An 18,824-nucleotide genomic window follows, 5' to 3' on the forward strand; every position below is an offset into this window, starting at 1 on the left:
GATGGGTAAATCTTTAATCCAAAGAGTTTATAATCTAAATAGCCAACACTACAAAAAGATGGGGGCAGATGGAGAGAGAAATGCCAATACATCACTATTCTAGAAGGAAACCCTCCTGAATAATTTGTTTGACTATTTTTTCATAGTCTTCTGTGATGTATCAACTGTACTTTGAAAGTTTCTTGATTAATTTTAAATATTGAGAGAAATAGTTATGGAAGATAATGACATGAAAAGTGGTTATATCCAGTCATCTCCTACTTTTATGTTCTGTCTGTTGTGTATCTCGTACTTTTGTCCTTCTGTTGTGTAAAGCTAAAATATTTTTTTCTTATCTTAATTATTCAGATACTCAGATAATTGAAGGTATGTAAGAGTACACCTTAAAGACTTTGTAATATACCAATGTGTCCAGGCAAGAAGTCTTGAAGCAGAACAATTTTAGCTTGGGCTACAGAGAGAGGATCAGAAATCTGCTTCGCAAATGGGATTTTGAAAATTCTTTCTCTTTTGGGTTTTTAATTAACATTCCACATAAAAAAAGAGAGAAAAGTTGAGCCATATATCGTCCATCTCACAAGCACACTTGATCCTGCAGTCCTTTTGTACATGTAGCTTCCACTGAAGCCTGTGGACATTTTGATGTATAGCAATTGCAGGATTGGACTCCTCTTTTAAGAGAGCTTGATGGGCAGAGTGAGATCCAACATACAAAAGGGGAAGGAGAATTGAAGTTAGTAATGTAGCATACTCAGTTGACATTCTGGATTTCTCAGAATAGTTTAGGATCTGGAAATAACCGTTCCTCACATTTTTAAGCTTAGGGGTTCAGTGGGGAGAACTTAAGTGGGAGAAATGTGATCAGTATCTCTGAATCTTACCACTTCAACTGTGTCTAAATGTAATAAGTAGGGGGAAAAATTAAACAGAACTTTAACCAAAATTGTTAGTCTGTGATCACTTATTCTGCCTTACAAATCATTCTGGAAAATGAACCGTAAAACTAAAAAGGAAAAATGAGCTGCATGTCTCACTGACCTCGACAAATATGTGCCCCAGTCCTGTAGTCTTACCTATGCAAAATGTGAAGGCTTGGCTTAAATATAGCCTCCAGTTTTGGGGCCAGTATCGTTTAAAAGCAATTTTGGTAAATAGAATGGAAATAATCTTAAAATCACCCCCCCTCCCTTTTTTTTTGTTTTTTGTTTTTGACAAACAAAGCACATTGAAACTGTAAAAATGAGTGTATTAGCACTTCAGACTATTGTATATGGTTTTCAGACTTCAGACCTTTAATAAATGTTTCACAGAGCAGGATCTCAGAAAATGAGTTCCTTATATAAAAACAATTTTTAAAAAGGTCAGATTATTAAAACAATTTTAATAGGTTCCAAGGCCAGAACAGACAGTTGTGATCATCCAGTCCAGGGGTGGGCAAACTGCGGCCCATGGACCGGATCCGGCCTGTGAGATGTTTTAAGCCAACCTGCAGGCTCCTGCTGGGGAGCAGGGTTGGGGGCTGTTCCATGCTTTGCGGCCCTGCTCCGTCCGGGACGCAGAGTCGGGGGCTGCTCCATGCCATGCAGCCCTACTCTATCTGTGGCACAGAGTCGGGGGCTGCTCTATGTGGTGTGGCCCCAGTCTGGCCAGGGCACAGGGTTGAGGGGAGCACCACTCGTCTGGGCCCTGCTCTGGTGCTCCGGCCGGGGTGCAGGGTTGGGGCTGCACCACACAGCTGGGTCCCGCTCTGGCACTCCAGCTGGGGCGCAGTGTCCAGGGCTGCTCCACACGGCTCCTGGAAGCTGCGGCATGGCCCTGCGGCTCCTAAGAACTCCAGTGGGGAGCGATGGGGCAGTGGCTGCGCCTCTGGGTAGGAGCCAGAGAAGAGACATACCTCAAGCGGCTCCTGGAAGCAGTGGCAAGTGCCGCTTGGAGCCTGCTCCTCTGAGGTTCTCCCCACGCCTCAACCCCCTCCCTCAGCCCTGATTCCCCTCCCCTTCTCCAAATCCCTCGATCTCAGCCTACAGCACCCTCCTGCACTCCAAATCTCTCATCCCCAGCCCCACCCCAGAGCTTGCACCCCAGCCAGGGACCTTACCCCCTCCTGCACCTCAACCCCAATTTTGTGAGCATTCATGGCCCACCATACAATTTCTATTCCCTGATCTGATCCTCAGGCCAAAAAGTTTGCCCACCCCTGAGCTAATCTGATCTCCTGTATAACACAAGCAATAGAACTTCCCCAAAATCATTCTTAGAGCATATCTTCTAGTCTTGGTTTTAAAAATTGCTGGTGATAGACAGTCCACCACGATCCTCAGTAAATTATTCAAATGACTAATTACCCTCACTGTTTAAAATTTACACCTTTCCAGTCTGAATTTGTCTAGCTTCAACTTCCAGCCATTGGCTCATGTTATACCTTTCTCTTCCAGATTGAAGAGCCCATTATCAAATATTTGTTTCCCATATAAAATCTTATAGACTGTAATCAGGTCGCCCCTTACTCTTTTCTTTGTTAAGCTAAATCGATTGAGCTGGTTATCCATCACAGCTCCCAAATCTTTTTCAGAGTCATTGTTTCCCAGGGTAGAGTCCCCTGTCATGTCAGTATGGCCTCCATTTGTTGTCCCTAGATATATACTTTTGCATTTAGTGGTATTTAAATGCACATTGTTTGTTTGCTCTCAGCTTACCAAGTGATCCAGGTGGCTCTGTATCAGTGACCTGCCCTTTCCATTACCTATCACTCCCCCCGTTTTGGTGTTGTATGCAAACTTTATCAGTGATTTAATATTATATCATTCTAATTTTTTTAAATCAAAATGTCATGTGGTACCAAGTCAAATGCCTTACAGACTTGTTGGTGTATAACATCGATATTATTACCTGTATGAATCAAACTTTATCTCATTTAAAAAATCAAGTTTCTATAAGCCCATGTTGATTGATATTAATTATATTATCTTCCTTTTAATTCTTTATTAATAGAATCCTGTATCAGTCACTCCATTATCTTGCCAGGATCAGTGTCAGGCTGACAGGTCTATCATAACCCAGATCATCCTGTTTACCCTTTTAAACATTGCAAAAGATTAGATTTCTTCCAATCTTCTGGAACTTCCCTAGAGTTCCAAGACTTATTGAAAAACAACATTAGTGGTCCAGCGAGCTCCTCAGCCAGCTCTTTTAAAAATGCTTAGGTGCAAATTATCTGGACCTGTTGACTTAAAAATGTCTAACTTTAGTAGATGATGTTTAACATCCTCATGAGATACTAGTGCAGGGGTCCCCAACGCGGTGTCCGTGGACACCATGGCATCTAAGTGGTATCTAAATGTGCCCGTGTCCTGGCCGGTGGTCGAGCATCCGCCGAAATGCCGCCGAAATTCAGCGGCATTTTGCCGGCGACACCTCTCAATGACGCTGCTTGCCGCTGAGAAGCGGCGTCATCGAGAGGTGTCGCCGCTGAAATGCCACTGAAATTCGGCGGCATTTCGGCGGATGCGCGACCGCTGCCACAGTCCTTTGTTTGGCACCCGCTAGACGAAAAGGTTGGGGACCACTGTACTAGTGGAATGAGATAATTGTTACCCTAAATGATATCGAAAATATCACAGTGGCTGAAATGTCATATTGGATAAGATATATATTAAGAGTGGAAAAAGATATTCGACTTGTCTGGAAAAAATATTTTTATTCCTTTCACAGTATTGTTTGTAGAGTTCTGTTCTTTTGTTTATCAGCTTTGCTACTACGGGAACCATCCAATGTGCTTGAGGTGTGATATCAGAACAACTACAGTTTCTCTACCGTCTTATCCATCTATTTTTCTTTTCATGATGGACTGTGTAGAGGAGAAGAATATGGGTCAGGAGACCTAGATTCTATTTCCAGTTCTACCATTGTCACTTCAAATTCATTGGGCAAGACACTTTTTCCGTGCCTTGGTTTCCTAATCTGTAAATTGAAATAATAATACCTATCCTCCACTTGTAAAACATTTTGCAACTCTTGGATGTAAGGTTTCAAATGTAGAACAGCATTCTAGATTCTGACTTTGATCAGTATGTTCAGAAGGTCTTAAAAAAATCCAGATTGGGCACGCATAGGGGTAATTATGCTCAATTTAATGCAGAGGACAGATGGTCTAAAGGATACAGCATTGGACTGGGGCTTGGGAGACGTGGTTTCAGTTTATGGCTGAGCTACAAACTTCTTATGTGACCTTGGGCAAGTACCATAAACTGCCTTGTACCTCAGTTTCTCAGCTGTAAAGTGGGGCAAATACTGCCCCAATCAACAGATTTGTTGTGAGGGTGCTCATATATTGTGGTAATGAGAGCTTTGTAAGCAGTTGCAGAAGAGCAGCACTAAGCAAAATTTTATCCTGGCATAAATTCCAGGAGCTCTCCCAGTTCTTCAGAATGTCAGTGTTTATGATACCGGTAAGTATGCTGGTATATTTTTATTAAAGAACACTTTGCAAATCTGTCTCTACTTTACCAGATGACTCAGTCTTCAAACTGCCTCTTTTGTTGTATTCACAGATCCCTTTATTTGGGTGATTCTGATGGATGACTCTTCAATTTGACTTTCAAAGCTGGTGTGTCATGAAGAATTTTTTTTAATGTTTATCTTAGACAAGCAGGAAAAAAGCATCTATATTAAAGACATAATTCATAGCAGTTATGATCAAGCAATTTCTGTACATGCTGCTGAAATCCACCTGCTAAACATTGGTTAGAAAAAAGTTCTGCAAGCTCTATAAATCTGATAAAAATAAAATCTTTTTAAAAAAACAAACCTGAACAAAACCAGGCAAAGAGCCCCCTACATATATATTATTTTTATGTATAATAAAATGTTGGAGTTCAGAGAATGTCTTATGGTGAATTCCTCCTCCATTTTTTGCTTACTAATGTGTTGAGCTATCAAACAGATTCAACTCTTAAATAGCTATTAGGCAATAGGGGTCTTTGAATGTAGTTGGTGACACAAATTAAAAAACAAAACAATCCCTTTCCCACCTTTTTCATGATTGCTTCTTCAAATGGTTAAATTACAAATAGAAATTTGGTATGCTTTGGTATTCTAGTGTTCTGAGAACAGGACAGTCAGCTGGAGTGTGTGTGCTTTTATTTTCTAAGCTTTGTACACTGCCAATGCCATGAACCTGACTTGAAGAGATGGTTAAGTCTTTCTGTGGTAAGCTGCCCTGAACAAAGAGTTCCAGGTAGATCCAGCATACTGATCACCTGTGGGATACCTATAAAATTGTACCAATCTTATGATCCTGTGATTGTTCTTGCTAAACAACTTGTGATTCAGCAATGGCCTGTCGTTTATTTGCTTCTCTTGTACACAATGTAACTGAGTACTCACTGGAAAATTTTAAATCCTACTGTCATGTTCTTCAGTGGAAACAATGTGCAGCCACCTAATACTTTTTTGCAGTACCTATATGTTAAGTCACGTGGCTATTGATAAATTAGTGTCTAGCTTTAGTTTAAAAAAATAGCAAAGTATCTTTTTTTTGTTTTTTTCTTTCTTCAGTATGTCTCATCTTCATGTGTGCGAGGAATGTTTCATTTTATTTTCATGGAGTCTCATCCAGGATTCATCTCTTTCCTTTTTCCCATTCCTTTTTTCTTTAATGAAGCCTGTATTGTGTGTTGCCTAGACCAGTTGGAGAAGTGGCTGCTCTTACACTGCAGAACTTGTTACTGAAGAGGACTCAGTGTGCTGTAGGCTTGTTAAAATTCTGCAATACAAAACTTAATTGTCAATCTATGGAATTGCAAATTATTAGGTTTTTGGTTTGCAGCAGAGTAATGCTTGTCAGTAAATTATGTAAAGGACCAACTTTCTGTTTAGCTATTCTACTTGCTAAATGTTCTTAGACCACAATTTTCAAACTTGGTACTTAAAGTTGGGCAATTAAATCCATACTTCACTGATTTTCCAGTCAGGCCACTTTTATTTATGTGATTAACTTCAGGCACCTAAGTGCCAGTTTTAGGTGCCACTGTAATCACAAAACCTCAGCTGCCACTGAACCTTGTAGATACCTACACTTGCTCAGCACCTACATTTCTGGTGTAAAAGTTCCCTAGGCATCTGGGTTTCTGTCCCTGGGCAGGCACACTGTTGCTTCACTGTAGGCTTCTGGACTTGTATCTCCTGCCTAAGCCCCACCATGATCCACAAATTGGGGGAAGATAGGTGGAGGAGTGCCTATCTTGCTTGCGGGGCTCAATCCAGTAGTTGTGCTCTGTGCAAAGGCTCTGAGCTCTATCAGACCAGGCCCCATTCAGAATCTGTCAGGAGGAGGCAATGGTGGTGCCACCTTCTGCCTTTTAGCCCAGTGGTTAGAGCACTTCCCTGGGATGTGGGAGACCCAGGATTAATTTGTCCTTCTGCCTCTCTTAGGAGAATGCTGTAACCACTCGGCTATGGGATATTCTGACGTGGGGCTCCCTCAGTCTCTCCTGTTGAAGCTGTTGCACTGTGGATAAATAATTAAAGAATCATTGGGCTGGAGAAAGAGTGAGAATAACTTCATAGCCTGGTAATTAGAACTCTGATGGCTGAGTCTAATGCCTAAATCCCTTTGTGGATCTGGACCCAAGTTTGAAAAAGTTGGCGTAGTGATTAATTTGAAATAGATTTTATTCCAGTACTAGGACTTACAAGTTGTTCATAATAACTTGCCTGACTGAGCAGATTACTATAATTCATTGTTTTTACTTGCTTCACTAAAATGTCAGTTGTGTTTTTATTTGATTTTAATTGACTTGTTGCAAAGGTCATTGTTTTAATGAGTGCATGGACTCCGAAAGCAGGGATTCTCACTTATTAGTATGTCCAGCAATTTGGAGCATATGGGTGTATATTCTCTAGTTTAGGATTTGGAGGTAGTTACAGTTGACTTCCGGTAGATGGCATTGGGAATTGCCCATTGACTAACTTCCAGATCTTCCTACTACTGGCCTTTTTACTGACTTCCTCTCCTATATCTCACCAAGATGTAAGTAACTGGTTGTTTTATTAGTTGTTTCTCCAGATACAGGAAATGATTTGTAATTTTCTAAAATCTGGTCTCCAGGAAGCTGAGGCTTTCTTTTTTCTTTTTTCCTTTCTGAGCATTTATAACAGTCAGTTCGCATCATAGAATGGGATTTTTCACCAGAAATCACTGGCTTGTTCAAAAAGTACCCTTTTATAGCAAGATCTCATAGACAACTTTATTTGACTGTGATGTCAGAGTGCTGAGGGCTTCTTTCTTCTGCTGAGTAGTTTTCCTAAACAGAGTCAGAGACTTCAGGAGACTTGGCTCAATGCAAAACAATGCCTTTGCCCTTCAGCATGCTTGGTGTAGCTATCCTGACGCACCCCAGAACCAAGAAGATAGATTAGTAGAGTGGTTAGGTCCTATATTGCTTGTCTAGAAAGATACCTCCAGAGGGGAGATGTGTGTGTGGGTTCTCAGTCGGGTTTGTGACCACTCTGTTCTCCCCATATTGGCAAGTGGAAGAGTGATTCCAGCAACATCCTCAAGAGATGAGAAGGGGTTCCTGGTATGGAAAAAATTGAGAACTACTGGTCTAGAGAGCAGGGCCCTGGACTGGGAGTTAGAAGTAGGTTTTGCTTCTGACTCTGTCATTGAGCTCCTGTGTGACTTGGATGACATACTTCCCTTTTCTGTGCCTATGTTTTCTTCTGCCATTCTTTGTCTTGTGTATTTGTGTTTTAAGTTCTCTGGGACCAGGGGTGGGACAGTCTCTCGCTCTGTGAATGTACGGATCCAAGCACAGTAGGGCCCGATCTTGGTTGGGCTCTCTAAGTGCTCCTGCAATACAAATAATAGTGGAAGAATGTCATCCACTCATGTAGATGACAGCAGGGGGCTCAAGCAGAGTCACGACAGGTACTGGATGTGAATTTCACGAGCATTTAAGGGTAAGCGATCCATTGTCTAGCTATCAAGAATTCTCAGATTTTCAGTGGTCTGGTATATCTGGGGAGACAATTGTTATATTTTTTTTGTTGTCTTCTATCACTTCTGGTGACTATGGGTTAGTAACAAGGACAGTAATGGACATGCATAGCCCTTTCCAGTCTGGATTCCTGAGTCTGCCTGACTCTGATACTAACATCAGGCCAGGCTGGCTAGAGGACAGTTGATATTACACAACAAGCCCAGGAAAAAGTCTGAGAAAAGAACCTTATCTCTGCCTCCTGATAAGTTTGAGACCAGGTCACAGAACAGTTGAAGCACTTGACATTTGAAGTGAGCAGATTTCTCCCCAGATCTTGGAGACAGAACAGGGGATGCATTGGGTGTGTTTGGTAGAAACGGGTAAGGGAGGATGACAATCGAGACAACAAATAAAAGCAAGCCTTTTCTTGCTAAACTACAGTGAATGGGCTGAGCCGGCACTCCATAAGTGAAGTTTGTGGAGTGTGAAGACCATCACCTTTTGCTGGATAGCCTCTGTCCTAAAGGAGCCAAAGATAGATGTATTCCTGTCCGCTCACCTCAGGAAGGTGCAGAAATAATTCTGTGGAATGAGGGACCACAAGTTTCTGGCAGCACAAGCATTGTATGAGACACAGCCAGCTGACTTACATTTGCCTCCGACTCATTGCTACTATAGGTCATATGAAAATGATGTGCTCTTTTTCTTACAACAGTCAGTTTGCCATCTGGGCCTATTCTTCAGGAGGCTAGCCTCCTGGTTAATCCAAAGGAAATATGGGGAAGTCAGAAATATTACCAGCATCAGGGAGTGTGGGATTACCATCTACCTAAATACAATAAACAGAGAATACTTGAAGATACAGCTTGGATTTATCATTGGCATATAGAACCAGATTGAATCATTGGAACCCTCCAGCCTGCTGACTTTTGCAGGGGATTTTGTTAGCAAGCTATTGTGATGTATGTTAGTGGCTTATTAGTACATGGATCCTGTAAACAAGTGCTCATGTTCAGTCATCTGTAAAGTGCTAGGATCCTAAAGCAGACCATGTTGCTAACCTACTGGAGATGAAAGGTCCAATGAAAAACCAAAATCTGGTGTACATGATTTAACTTTTTCATGATTCAAACTTATATACTCTATGCCCCTAGACCAGGGTTTCTCAAACTGGGGGTTGGGACCTCTCAGGGGGTTGTGAGGTTATTACATGGGGGGTTGTGAGCTGTCAGCCTCCACCCCAAACCCCGCTTTGCCTCCAGCATTTATAATGGTGTTAAATTAAAAACACTTGTTTATATATTTGTAAGGGGGGCTTGCACTCAGAGGCTTGCTATGTGAAAGGGGTCACCAGTACAAAAGTTTGAGAACCACTGCCCTAGACTCTGTATTTATTAGGTTGCATTTCAGGGAAACCATGTGTGAAATAAAAGCCACATCCCTCTTGTTTAGTGAGAGTTTGCTGCTTGACCAAGACCAATAATACCACCCTTAGTCGCGGAAATCTACCAGCCGTTATGGCCAACTGGACTGTGTTCAAGAAGCCTTTTGACGTTTTGGTCTCTAACCGCTGCTTGCTTACTAATCTCTTCTTCAGGGGCAAGTTTATTGAGAAAGCTGAGAGGGAGCAGACTTTTGCTCTCTGCCACTATTTTTAACCACTTCCACTTTGACCTGATTATAACAATGAGGCAGCTCTGGTTGTGCTGATGAATGATGGCAGTGGCAGAACATCCTTCCTCTGCCCAAGATTCTGTTCAGATTGTCAGTGATTCCTGACACGCGTAACATGAAATATTGCTGGCTCTCCAACAAGATCTTGCATCAGTGGATGGAGCTGTACTAATGCTGACTTAATTCATTCCCCTCTGATGGATCCCAAAGGGTGGACAGATTCTTCTCTTTCCCAAGCTGTCTCCTCTTTGGAGTCTTGCAGGGCGTAGCCATGTTGCCTCTTAGTCAACGTTTATGTAAGACTAGAAGTTAAATTGTGAAATGCCCTGGGTTATACTGCCAAAAACATGCTGACTATACACAGCTCTTCTTCCTTTTCTCATCTAGCACAGACAGCGCTGTATTGCAAGTGGTCTGAAGGAAATCCGAGTCAGGATGGAAGGAAATTGGTTTAAGTGTATTCTGGTTGAGATGAAGCTAATTTTGCTAGGGAGAGGAAAACATGCTGAGCAATTGGCAGGAGTTCTGACCACACCCTTAAGGGTGTCTGTTGGATTCATTGCTGCTCTGGATACCTGCTCCTGAGGGAATTCTGTGCCAAAAAATTACATGCACAATATTTTAAAATTCTTCAAATTGTATTTGGCAGTAAATAAATGTGGCTCCAGCAGGGCAGTGGGGAGCACAGGGAACAGCCTGCATTGAGGTGGGAGATCACCCCGAACACTCACCTCAAAGGGACTTGGCAGTGAGGCTGTACCTGACCCTGACAGAGTGCAAGGGCTGGGGCTGCCCCACAAACACCCTGGGGCCCTGTCCTTCTGCACCAGGTGCACCAGGTGTGGGTGGGCAGGCTCAGCCCACCAGGATTCAAGTGTGGAGGGGCTTAGTATGGGGGGATCCAGGTGTGGGGTGAGAGATTTCTGTGTGGGGCAATCTGGGTGCAGGTGGCTCAGTGGGAGATTTGGATGCACAGGGCTCATGGGGGGTTCTGGGTGCAGGGGCAATGGGACTCTGCAGGGGATCCAGGTGAAGGTGGTTGGGGCTCAGCGGGGGGTGGTGAGTGTGGGAGATGGGTCTTGGCAGGGGGAGGGGGAATCTGGTTGTGTGTGGGAGGTTTAGTGTGGCTTTATTGGGTGAAGATCCAGGTGCAGATGGTTGGGGATCAGTGGAGTGGGGGTCTGGGTGTTGGGGGTTCATCAGAGGGGTCCAGGTGTAGGGAGGTAGGGCTTGTCAGGGCGAAGGTTCGATGGGCCTGCTTAACGGGGGAGCCCCAGCTGCTGCCGAGCGGATGCTGCATGCTGGCCTCTCGCTTCCCCCTGTGATTCCCCTATCTCCTTTTTCTTCTCTATCCCCCTCCCCTCACTCCCACCTTCTCTATTCCACCCCCCTCCTTTGCTCCCCGCCCCTTACTCCCAGCTCCACCACAGGCTCTCACTGTTGCACAGAAAAAAGAAGGCTACCAGCACGCAGAAGGGGAGCATGGCTGGCACTAGGACCCAGGAGGCAGCATTCAGCTGCAGAGTCAGCAGAGTCCAGACAGCCTCCTTCAGCTGGGCAGCTCTGCGCTTCCAGAAATGAGGGGGGGGGGCAGTGGCACGTAACTCTGTTTGCACCCCATGCCTCATCTCTGTTTGGAGGGGGCAAATTCTCCCCATGTGGCTGCACGTCTTCCCTTTGCTTCCCTGCCGTTTTCTGCAGGGAAGCACAGGAATTGTGTCTGGGGTGCTGTTTTCTGCGGGTGCGCAGTCATGCAGAAGCCCCTCAGGAGCAGATATCCTGATAGCAGCTGTGGCCAGAAATGCATTTCATTTTCTTGCTAGTTAAAAACTGCCCTTTCTCTTGAATGCAGATTTAGCCGTATTAATTTGCATATTTTCCACCTCCAGACTGGGTTACCACAACATAACCTAACTGGGTTTGTCTGCAGAGTTCACATAGAAACTGCAATGACTAATAACAAAGTGAACAACTTCCTAAATGGATCAAACAGGAGGTGGAGAGAGCACATTATAGTGCTACATGGTGCAGTTCACTGACTTCTATTTTATGTCCAGGATGCTTCATTTTCAGTTTTAATTTTTTTTTCTCCGGGAATTTATCTGTATTTATTACCACAATAACAAAAACAGGTGAAAATCAGTGCCAAAAAACTATTAATATTTTTTGGGGTAAATATTGGGGTTCATTTGGGGAACAGAAAGAATGGGGGGGGAAGTATTCAGTAGCTAAATGCATTGAATTATGTTCATCAATGTGGTTTGCTGCAGAACTAAAACAGCACTCAAAACACACCATCTCTGAGTTTAAGAAAACAATATCTCTAATCCCCAAATAAAACTTTTTTCATTTGAATAAACCGTTTACTGTTGTAGACTTAGAACTATTAGCCTATAAACATTTACATTTAATAATTGGCCACACCATTTGCAGTGCATACACTCAACTTCTCTTTCTGTTTTTTTTAAACTTTTGAATATTCCGTGTGTTCTGAAATGTATTCTGATATAGATTTTTGTTTTTCTTCCCATTTTAGTGTATCAAATCTTTAAATTGTTATCTGCTAACAGCTTGAAATGTGTATATGGAGGGCATCAGATTTATCAGTACATTCAGATGTGCACACACTTCAGAGCTTGTGGGCATGCCTGTTTGTTTGTTGTGTGCATCTTCTACACTAATACATAGCCTTACTTCAACAGGCAGCTTTGCAGATACACACAGACTAATGTATTATTGTGATACATATATCTCATGAATGCATTCCTAATAAAAACAAGTTAGTTTTTATATATTTGAATGATACAAAAGTAGAGTGCAAATCAGAAAAAAATGAATAATACTTTTTGTAAAACCCGGGAATTTTTCAGTAAAAATTGGTTTAAACTGAAAACAAAGGGGCTTACCTATGTCCAATCCTTCGTGATCCTGGTCCTGAACTATAAAGACGCTAATCCCCAGTTATCTCAGAAATAGTCTTTTTTTTTTTTTCCTGTGTCCCATCTTGACGGTTAGTTACCAACACTGTAATTGGTGGTGTTCAGGGTCAAAGGAGGTACAGAAAGACCTTGTAACTATTGTAGCAGAGCAACTTCTACCTGATTTAACTCAAGACAGCAGCCGTACTCTCTTGATCATCACACAAGCACCCATCAGTTTTCTTCTGCCCTTCTGCTTATTCCTGAATTGTCCTTCCTGATGCTGTATAACTTCCTCTCCACCCAAGTCTACTTATTTCCACAGTCTCTCCAGCAATGACCCTGACGACCATCACATTAAGCAAATAAAGAAATAGAATCCCAGTGTTATGCATCTCTTAAATCATAGGGAAGAATAATTAATGTTTTCATCTGGGCCTGTATTATCATGTCATATAAAATTTAAGATCATCTGGTCATGGTTAATGCTTTTGTTTCCTTGTAAAGGGCCACACACACCTAAAGTGCTAAATGGAAACTTGGGTAATAGATGAATGGTGGCAGGTGGAGGAAAACCTTTCTAGGGGAATCTCTGACAGAACCTGTCATAAACAGGTAGTTAAGGGTTAATGCCTCTTTTACCTGTAAAGGGTTAAGAAGCTCAGTAAACCTGGCTGACACCTGACCAGAGGACCAATAAGGGGACAAGATACTTTCAAATCTTGGTGGAGGGAAGTCTTTGTTTGTGCTCTTTGTTTTTGGGAGTTGTTCGCTCTTGGGACTAAGAGGGACCAGATGTCAATCCAGGCTCTCCAAATCTTTCTGAATCAGTCTCTCATGTTTCAAACTTGTAAGTAATTAGCCAGCCAAGGCATGTTAGTCTTATGTTTGTTTTCTCAACTTGTAAATGTTCCTTTTTGCTGGAAGGATTTTACCTCTGTTTGCTGTAACTTTGAACCTAAGGCTAGCGGGGGTCCCTCTGGTCTAGAGGAATCTGATTACCCTGTAAAGCATTTTCCATTCTGATTTTACAGAGATAATTTTTACCTTTTACTTTTTTTTTAATGAAAAGCTTTCTTTTTAAGAACCTGATTGATTTTTCCTTGTTTTAAGATCCAAGGGGTTTGGATCTGTGTTCACCAGGGAATTGGTGAAGTCCCTCAAGGCAACCTGGGGGGAGAGGAGGAGTTTAGGGGGACAGAGTGCCCCAGGCACTGGAATTCTGGGTGGTGGCAATGTATACCAGATCAAGGCTTCAAAGACCCATGCCTTGGCTTTGGCTGTACCCAGGTACTTAACTGTTAAAGAATTAATATTGATCTGAATTCTCTTTAAATCAACATGCCCCCCCCCTCCATTTAATACTTTTTTTCTTTCCTTTTAGGCATGTACCGGTATTGAAAATATTGATGAAGCTATTACATTACTTGAACAAAATAACTGGGATTTAGTGGTAAGTATGTCTAAGAAAATGATTTTGTAGCACAAGTTCATATACTTGTTGGTACCGCCTAAGCAAAACTTGAATTAAATTTGTGACTTTTTCCCCCTGTTAAATACATAATTCATAGGAGAATTAGCTACCTGTTGATTAGATCCAAGTGCAACTTTGTATGTGTACAATAATTAAACATAATCTTTTAAAAAGACAACTTGTAGATATAAGAATCTTCAAGGGTTTAGTTAGTACCCATGAAAGAAATGAGAAGTAAACCACTTTCTTCAAATAAGCTATTTTTTGAATGGCTTAATTTTGCCACTGCAATTTTTTTGCTGCTGCTATTATTTGTATTACACTAGTGCCTACTGGATCAAGAATCAATTCACCCTACTCCCCCCCGCCCACCTTTTCCTGCAGACTTGGCTGTGTCCAGACACTAATAAAAAGACAGTCTGTGTCCCAAGTGTCACAATCAATGTTGTAGCAAGACTCAGTATGTGGATGAGACAAACATGGCAGTGGGTAGGCAGGCAAGCTACCAGAAAAGTAAGCAAATCAAAGAGTATTAAGCAGAGATGTTGGCTCACAGCCTGGTTAGATGTAGTGATCTGGTAGTACTCTATAAATGTTGTAGGAGGGGTTAGTCATAAGGAGGAATTTGAAGGATGCTAAGATAGTGGCTCAGTGATGTTGTCAGGGAGGTTTTCCCATTCATGAGGCATGGCCTTTTGTTTTTTTGCCCCTTGACTTTTCTCTGTCACTGGTGACATTGATACCTTTCTCTTATAGATGCCACAGAACTGGAATAATATTATGTGTTTTCTTAGTAAAGCCAGGTAGGTCATAATGAAAATAAGATTTTGGGAAGATTTTAAAGAAGTTAATTAAAAAAATTAAGTACTTAACAATTTGCCTTCTATAGAAGAATTGCACATTTGTAGTGAGTCTGTGAGGCAGCTACTGATCTGGATTCTCCATGTCCAGAAAACCTGAGAAAAATGCAAAATGGAGCTATTAAGATACAGGGCGATGTTGGGGTTTTTAAGAGAATGAGGACAGGATAGCACATTCTGAAAACAAAATGGAGTAAAATAGCCAAAGTGCCCTTTCTTAATTAAACTTTACGTAAAACATTTTAAGATTTTTGCCAACTGATCACTTTCCACCCCCCACCCAATAGACAGCTGTTTCATATATCCAAGCAGGATAATCAGAAATCTTTACATTGATTATTTTGTGCAATTAAAAATAGACACTGTGATTGGATGTTGTCATAACATCATGTCTCCTGTCTTGAAAGTAAATGTCTGTTTGCCTCACCATTTATGCAGAATGAGGAGACTCCTATGCATTTTATTCAGGTAATAAATACTCATTTTGATGCCGAAAAAAATAATTTAACGCATTTTCTTTCTATTTACAATTTGTAATTTTAAATGCTTAATTTAGGTATGGCTTTGAAAAATATATTTTTCCTGCCCTAATTTTTTGCTGACCCGAAAAGAACACAACACAACAAAACAAAAACCTTCCCCCACAAATTTAAAAGTATCTTCTCCCCTTATTGGTCCTTTTGGTCAGGTACCAACCGAGTTATTTAAGCTTTTTAACCCTTTACAGGCAAAGAAGGAATTTTATGCTTCCCATGGCTGTATGTTTATAACAGATGCATTAACTATTTATCCTAAAGTCTGGATGTGGGAAAGGGGGACTGTAGTGTATTACAAGTGCTTCTAAGTCTGGCTAACAGAACTGTGATGAAGAATTATGAGGACAGCTAAGGAGATCAGTCTTATAACTGATCTTAACTTGATGGCAGGACATCCCAGGATGCAATGTCAGGGATACGAGACTGAACAGAAAGGGGGAAGTGAATAGTTGAAGCTGTGAGGGCTGATAAAGTTACGTAGAAATAAAAATTATGGGGGAAAAGAGCTGATTCAAGAGACAGCCTTGAAGGAGACAGATGGAAAGTTGGAGAGGGAGGAAGATGAGCTAATAAAAGAGATGCTGAAGAAAAAATTGGAGAGGTAGGGTGAGAACAGATATCTTTTGAAGCAAAGTATGTGGTGGGGAGGGGGAAGAGTGATGGGCATTGTCCTGTGAAGAAGGAGTGATAAGCTGTTTCTGAGCCAGTGCATAGGTTGAGAAGTGTGAGAATGGAGAAGAGGCCTGTGGGCTTCAGTGGCAGTAGAAGAAAGGTTACCTTTTGATGAGAGCAGTCTTGGTGGAGGGAAGGGAGTGAAAGCCAAATTGCAGTGTGCCAATAGGGAATTGGAGGAGAGGAAATCAAGGTGGTGAGTGAGAGAGCATGTTTAAGAACCTTGAAAGAAGAATGGAGAATGGAAATGGGGTGGTAGTTAGAGGCATGGTCAGATGTCAGGTTGTCAAGGGCAGAGTTACTAGAGGATGTAAAAAGTGGAGATGAGGTAAGGGGCGAGGTGAACTTATGAGTTAAGGCAGCAGTTCAGTTGAAATTAACAAGGAATATAGAATTAATTTGTAGTGTAGGAAGTCTGCCTGATCCCTGAGTTTACTCCAGAGTTGCTCAGTGGCACTGGTGCAAGGTTAAGCTAGGTTTGAGGAACAATGGCATGAACAGGAGTGGCAAAGGAAAGGGGTGAGGGATGAATTTAGAAAGTGGCTGTTTTCAGAAAAGTGATGAAGGAAAATATAGCACGTTGTCACATGAGAAGGTTTTCCATCAGCTTTCATGAAAGGATTCTCTTGCCAGTTGTGATTCTAGAAATAGAATCAGAGTTGTTACATAGGTCACATCATGACCTAAAGGCAGCTCTGAGGCAGGTCTCCAAAATGTTCAGAGTTTCTTCCTGAACTATATAGCGCTAATGGGCAGCATTTAGAACTTCAGGAGCAGCCTTCTCTATACAGTTTTGTGCTCAAAACTTATCACCTGGTGTGTTGTCAGGTGAACTTCAATAGGGCATATAGAGAAATTCAAGTGTTTAAATAGGAAGCCAAGTGAGTCGTGCAAGAATATGGACAATCTCTGCTCCATGACACTCTTGCAACACTAAGAAATGCAAGTCAAGCAAACATAAGCCAAAGAAGTTCTAGTCTAAGGGCAGGAAGCTCATTGGACTTTATTCAGGCTACCTGTTTATCTTTGATCCATTTCACCCTAAAGGTATTATATAGAGAGGAAACTAGGTGGATGACTCATGGCCACCTGTTTCCTCCTGAATTCTATGAGGGTATGATCGTGAGTATCCTGTACTCTGGGACACCAACCAATGCAAGAAGAAAGCAAGGACTGAGGGTGAGGCTGAATGCAAAATGATCCCAAGATGGGAGTAGTCAAGTACCTCTTGATAGAGGCCAAGAGAGAATTTAAATCAGAGTGGGTAGAACTAGTAAAGAGCAGATGCTTCAGAAAAATGTGAAGGCATTTTTGCAGCTTTTCTAAAGATAAACAGGGTGACATCAGTGCTTTGGCTTCTGCACTGGTTAAATGGCTACCATTTGGTGTCCTGATGGAGTTTAATATGTTTTATGAAATCATAAATAGACAGTGCCCCCCTTTCTGTGCCATTCAGCTGCAGTTGCTGGTAGCAGAGGTGCTTAGACTAGAGTCTCTTTTGTATAAAAGAGAAGCTGGTGGCAAGGGTGGCCTCAGAGAGGCTCTCAGACTTTGAATTATCCCTTAGTCCAGAACAACCCATGATTGTGTGTGTGGTGAGGTTTGTTTTTTGCTGTTTGCTTTTTGATGGCCATATTGCAAGGGTTATCTCTTGACACAAGCTTTTACAAAGGTCTTCTGCGTCGTGAAGGATGGTATTTGTAAAATGGGCTACCATATGATTTCATTATTGTTGTCTGATTTTTGAGGAGTGGGGGGAGAAGCTTCTGATTTTTGTTAAGGCCTGTGATTTTAAATCCACTAAAATGCCACTGAATGATTCCCGCAGTGGAGGGAATAATTCTTCTGTATTACATAAGTGAACACTATTGAGTCCTGTATCTTTTAGACATTGTGACAAAGTTCCTCCTTTACCTTGGTGGGTCCTATGCTTATTTGGTAGATTTGCTCACCTCAGTGATCTTCCCCACAGTCTGGGTCAACTTCTCCTGTGTCTGATCAGGAGTTGGGAGGTTTGGGGGGGAACGTGGGCCTGCCCTCTACTCCGGGTTCCAGCCCAGGGCCCTGTGGTTTGCAGCTGTCTATAGTGCCTCCTGTAACAGCTGCATGACAGTTACAACTGCCTGGGCTACTTCCCCAAGGCCTCCTCCAAACACCTTCTTTATCCTCACCACAGGACCTTCCTCCTGGTGTCTGATAACGCTTGTACTCCGTAGTCCTCCAGCAGCACAGCCTCTCACTCTCAGCTCCTTGCGCCTCTTGCTCCCAGCTCCTCACACGCACTTCCTCTCCTCTGGCTCTCCCCTCCCTGAGTGGAGTGAGCTCCTTTTTAAACCCAGGTGTGCTGATTAGCCTGCCTTGATTGGCTGCAGGTGATCTAATCAGCCTGTCTGCCTTAATTGGTTCTAGCAGGTTCCTGATTACTCTAGTGCAGCCCCTGCTCTGGTCACTCAGGGAACAGAAAACTGTTCATCCAGTGACCAGTATATTTGCCTTCTGCCAGACTCTTGTACCCCACTGGTCTGGGTCTGTCACAACATTCAATCTTGATTTAAAAAATAAGTGATGATGAATTTAGTACTACTTCTTTGAGTGCTTGCTCATGTCCATTCCATTGTAGGTGCATGTGCTTGCCACATGTACCGGCGCTGGAAGATTTTCCTCAGTGATAGCTGTAGGGGACCAGCTCTGGTGCCCTCTGGAGTGGT

The 18,824-nt window shown here is 42.3% G+C and overlaps 1 protein-coding gene across 3 annotated transcripts in view; it reads left to right on the top strand.

Annotated features, from left to right (window-relative positions):
• Positions 1 to 18,824, top strand: part of FAF1 (Fas associated factor 1) — a 318,043-nt gene that overhangs the window by 10,325 nt on the left and 288,894 nt on the right. For 2 of the 3 annotated variants that reach the window (XM_050961673.1, XM_050961675.1), the window contains exon 2: positions 13,959 to 14,027. The exons of the other annotated variant lie outside the window; for it this stretch is intronic. In XM_050961673.1, coding sequence (XP_050817630.1) covers positions 13,959 to 14,027 — 69 coding nt within the window. The remainder of the gene's footprint in view (positions 1 to 13,958; positions 14,028 to 18,824) is intronic. 3 annotated transcript variants of the gene reach the window in all.

Source organism: Gopherus flavomarginatus, chromosome 7, assembly GCF_025201925.1.
Source record: "Gopherus flavomarginatus isolate rGopFla2 chromosome 7, rGopFla2.mat.asm, whole genome shotgun sequence".
Lineage (NCBI taxonomy): Eukaryota > Metazoa > Chordata > Testudines > Testudinidae > Gopherus > Gopherus flavomarginatus.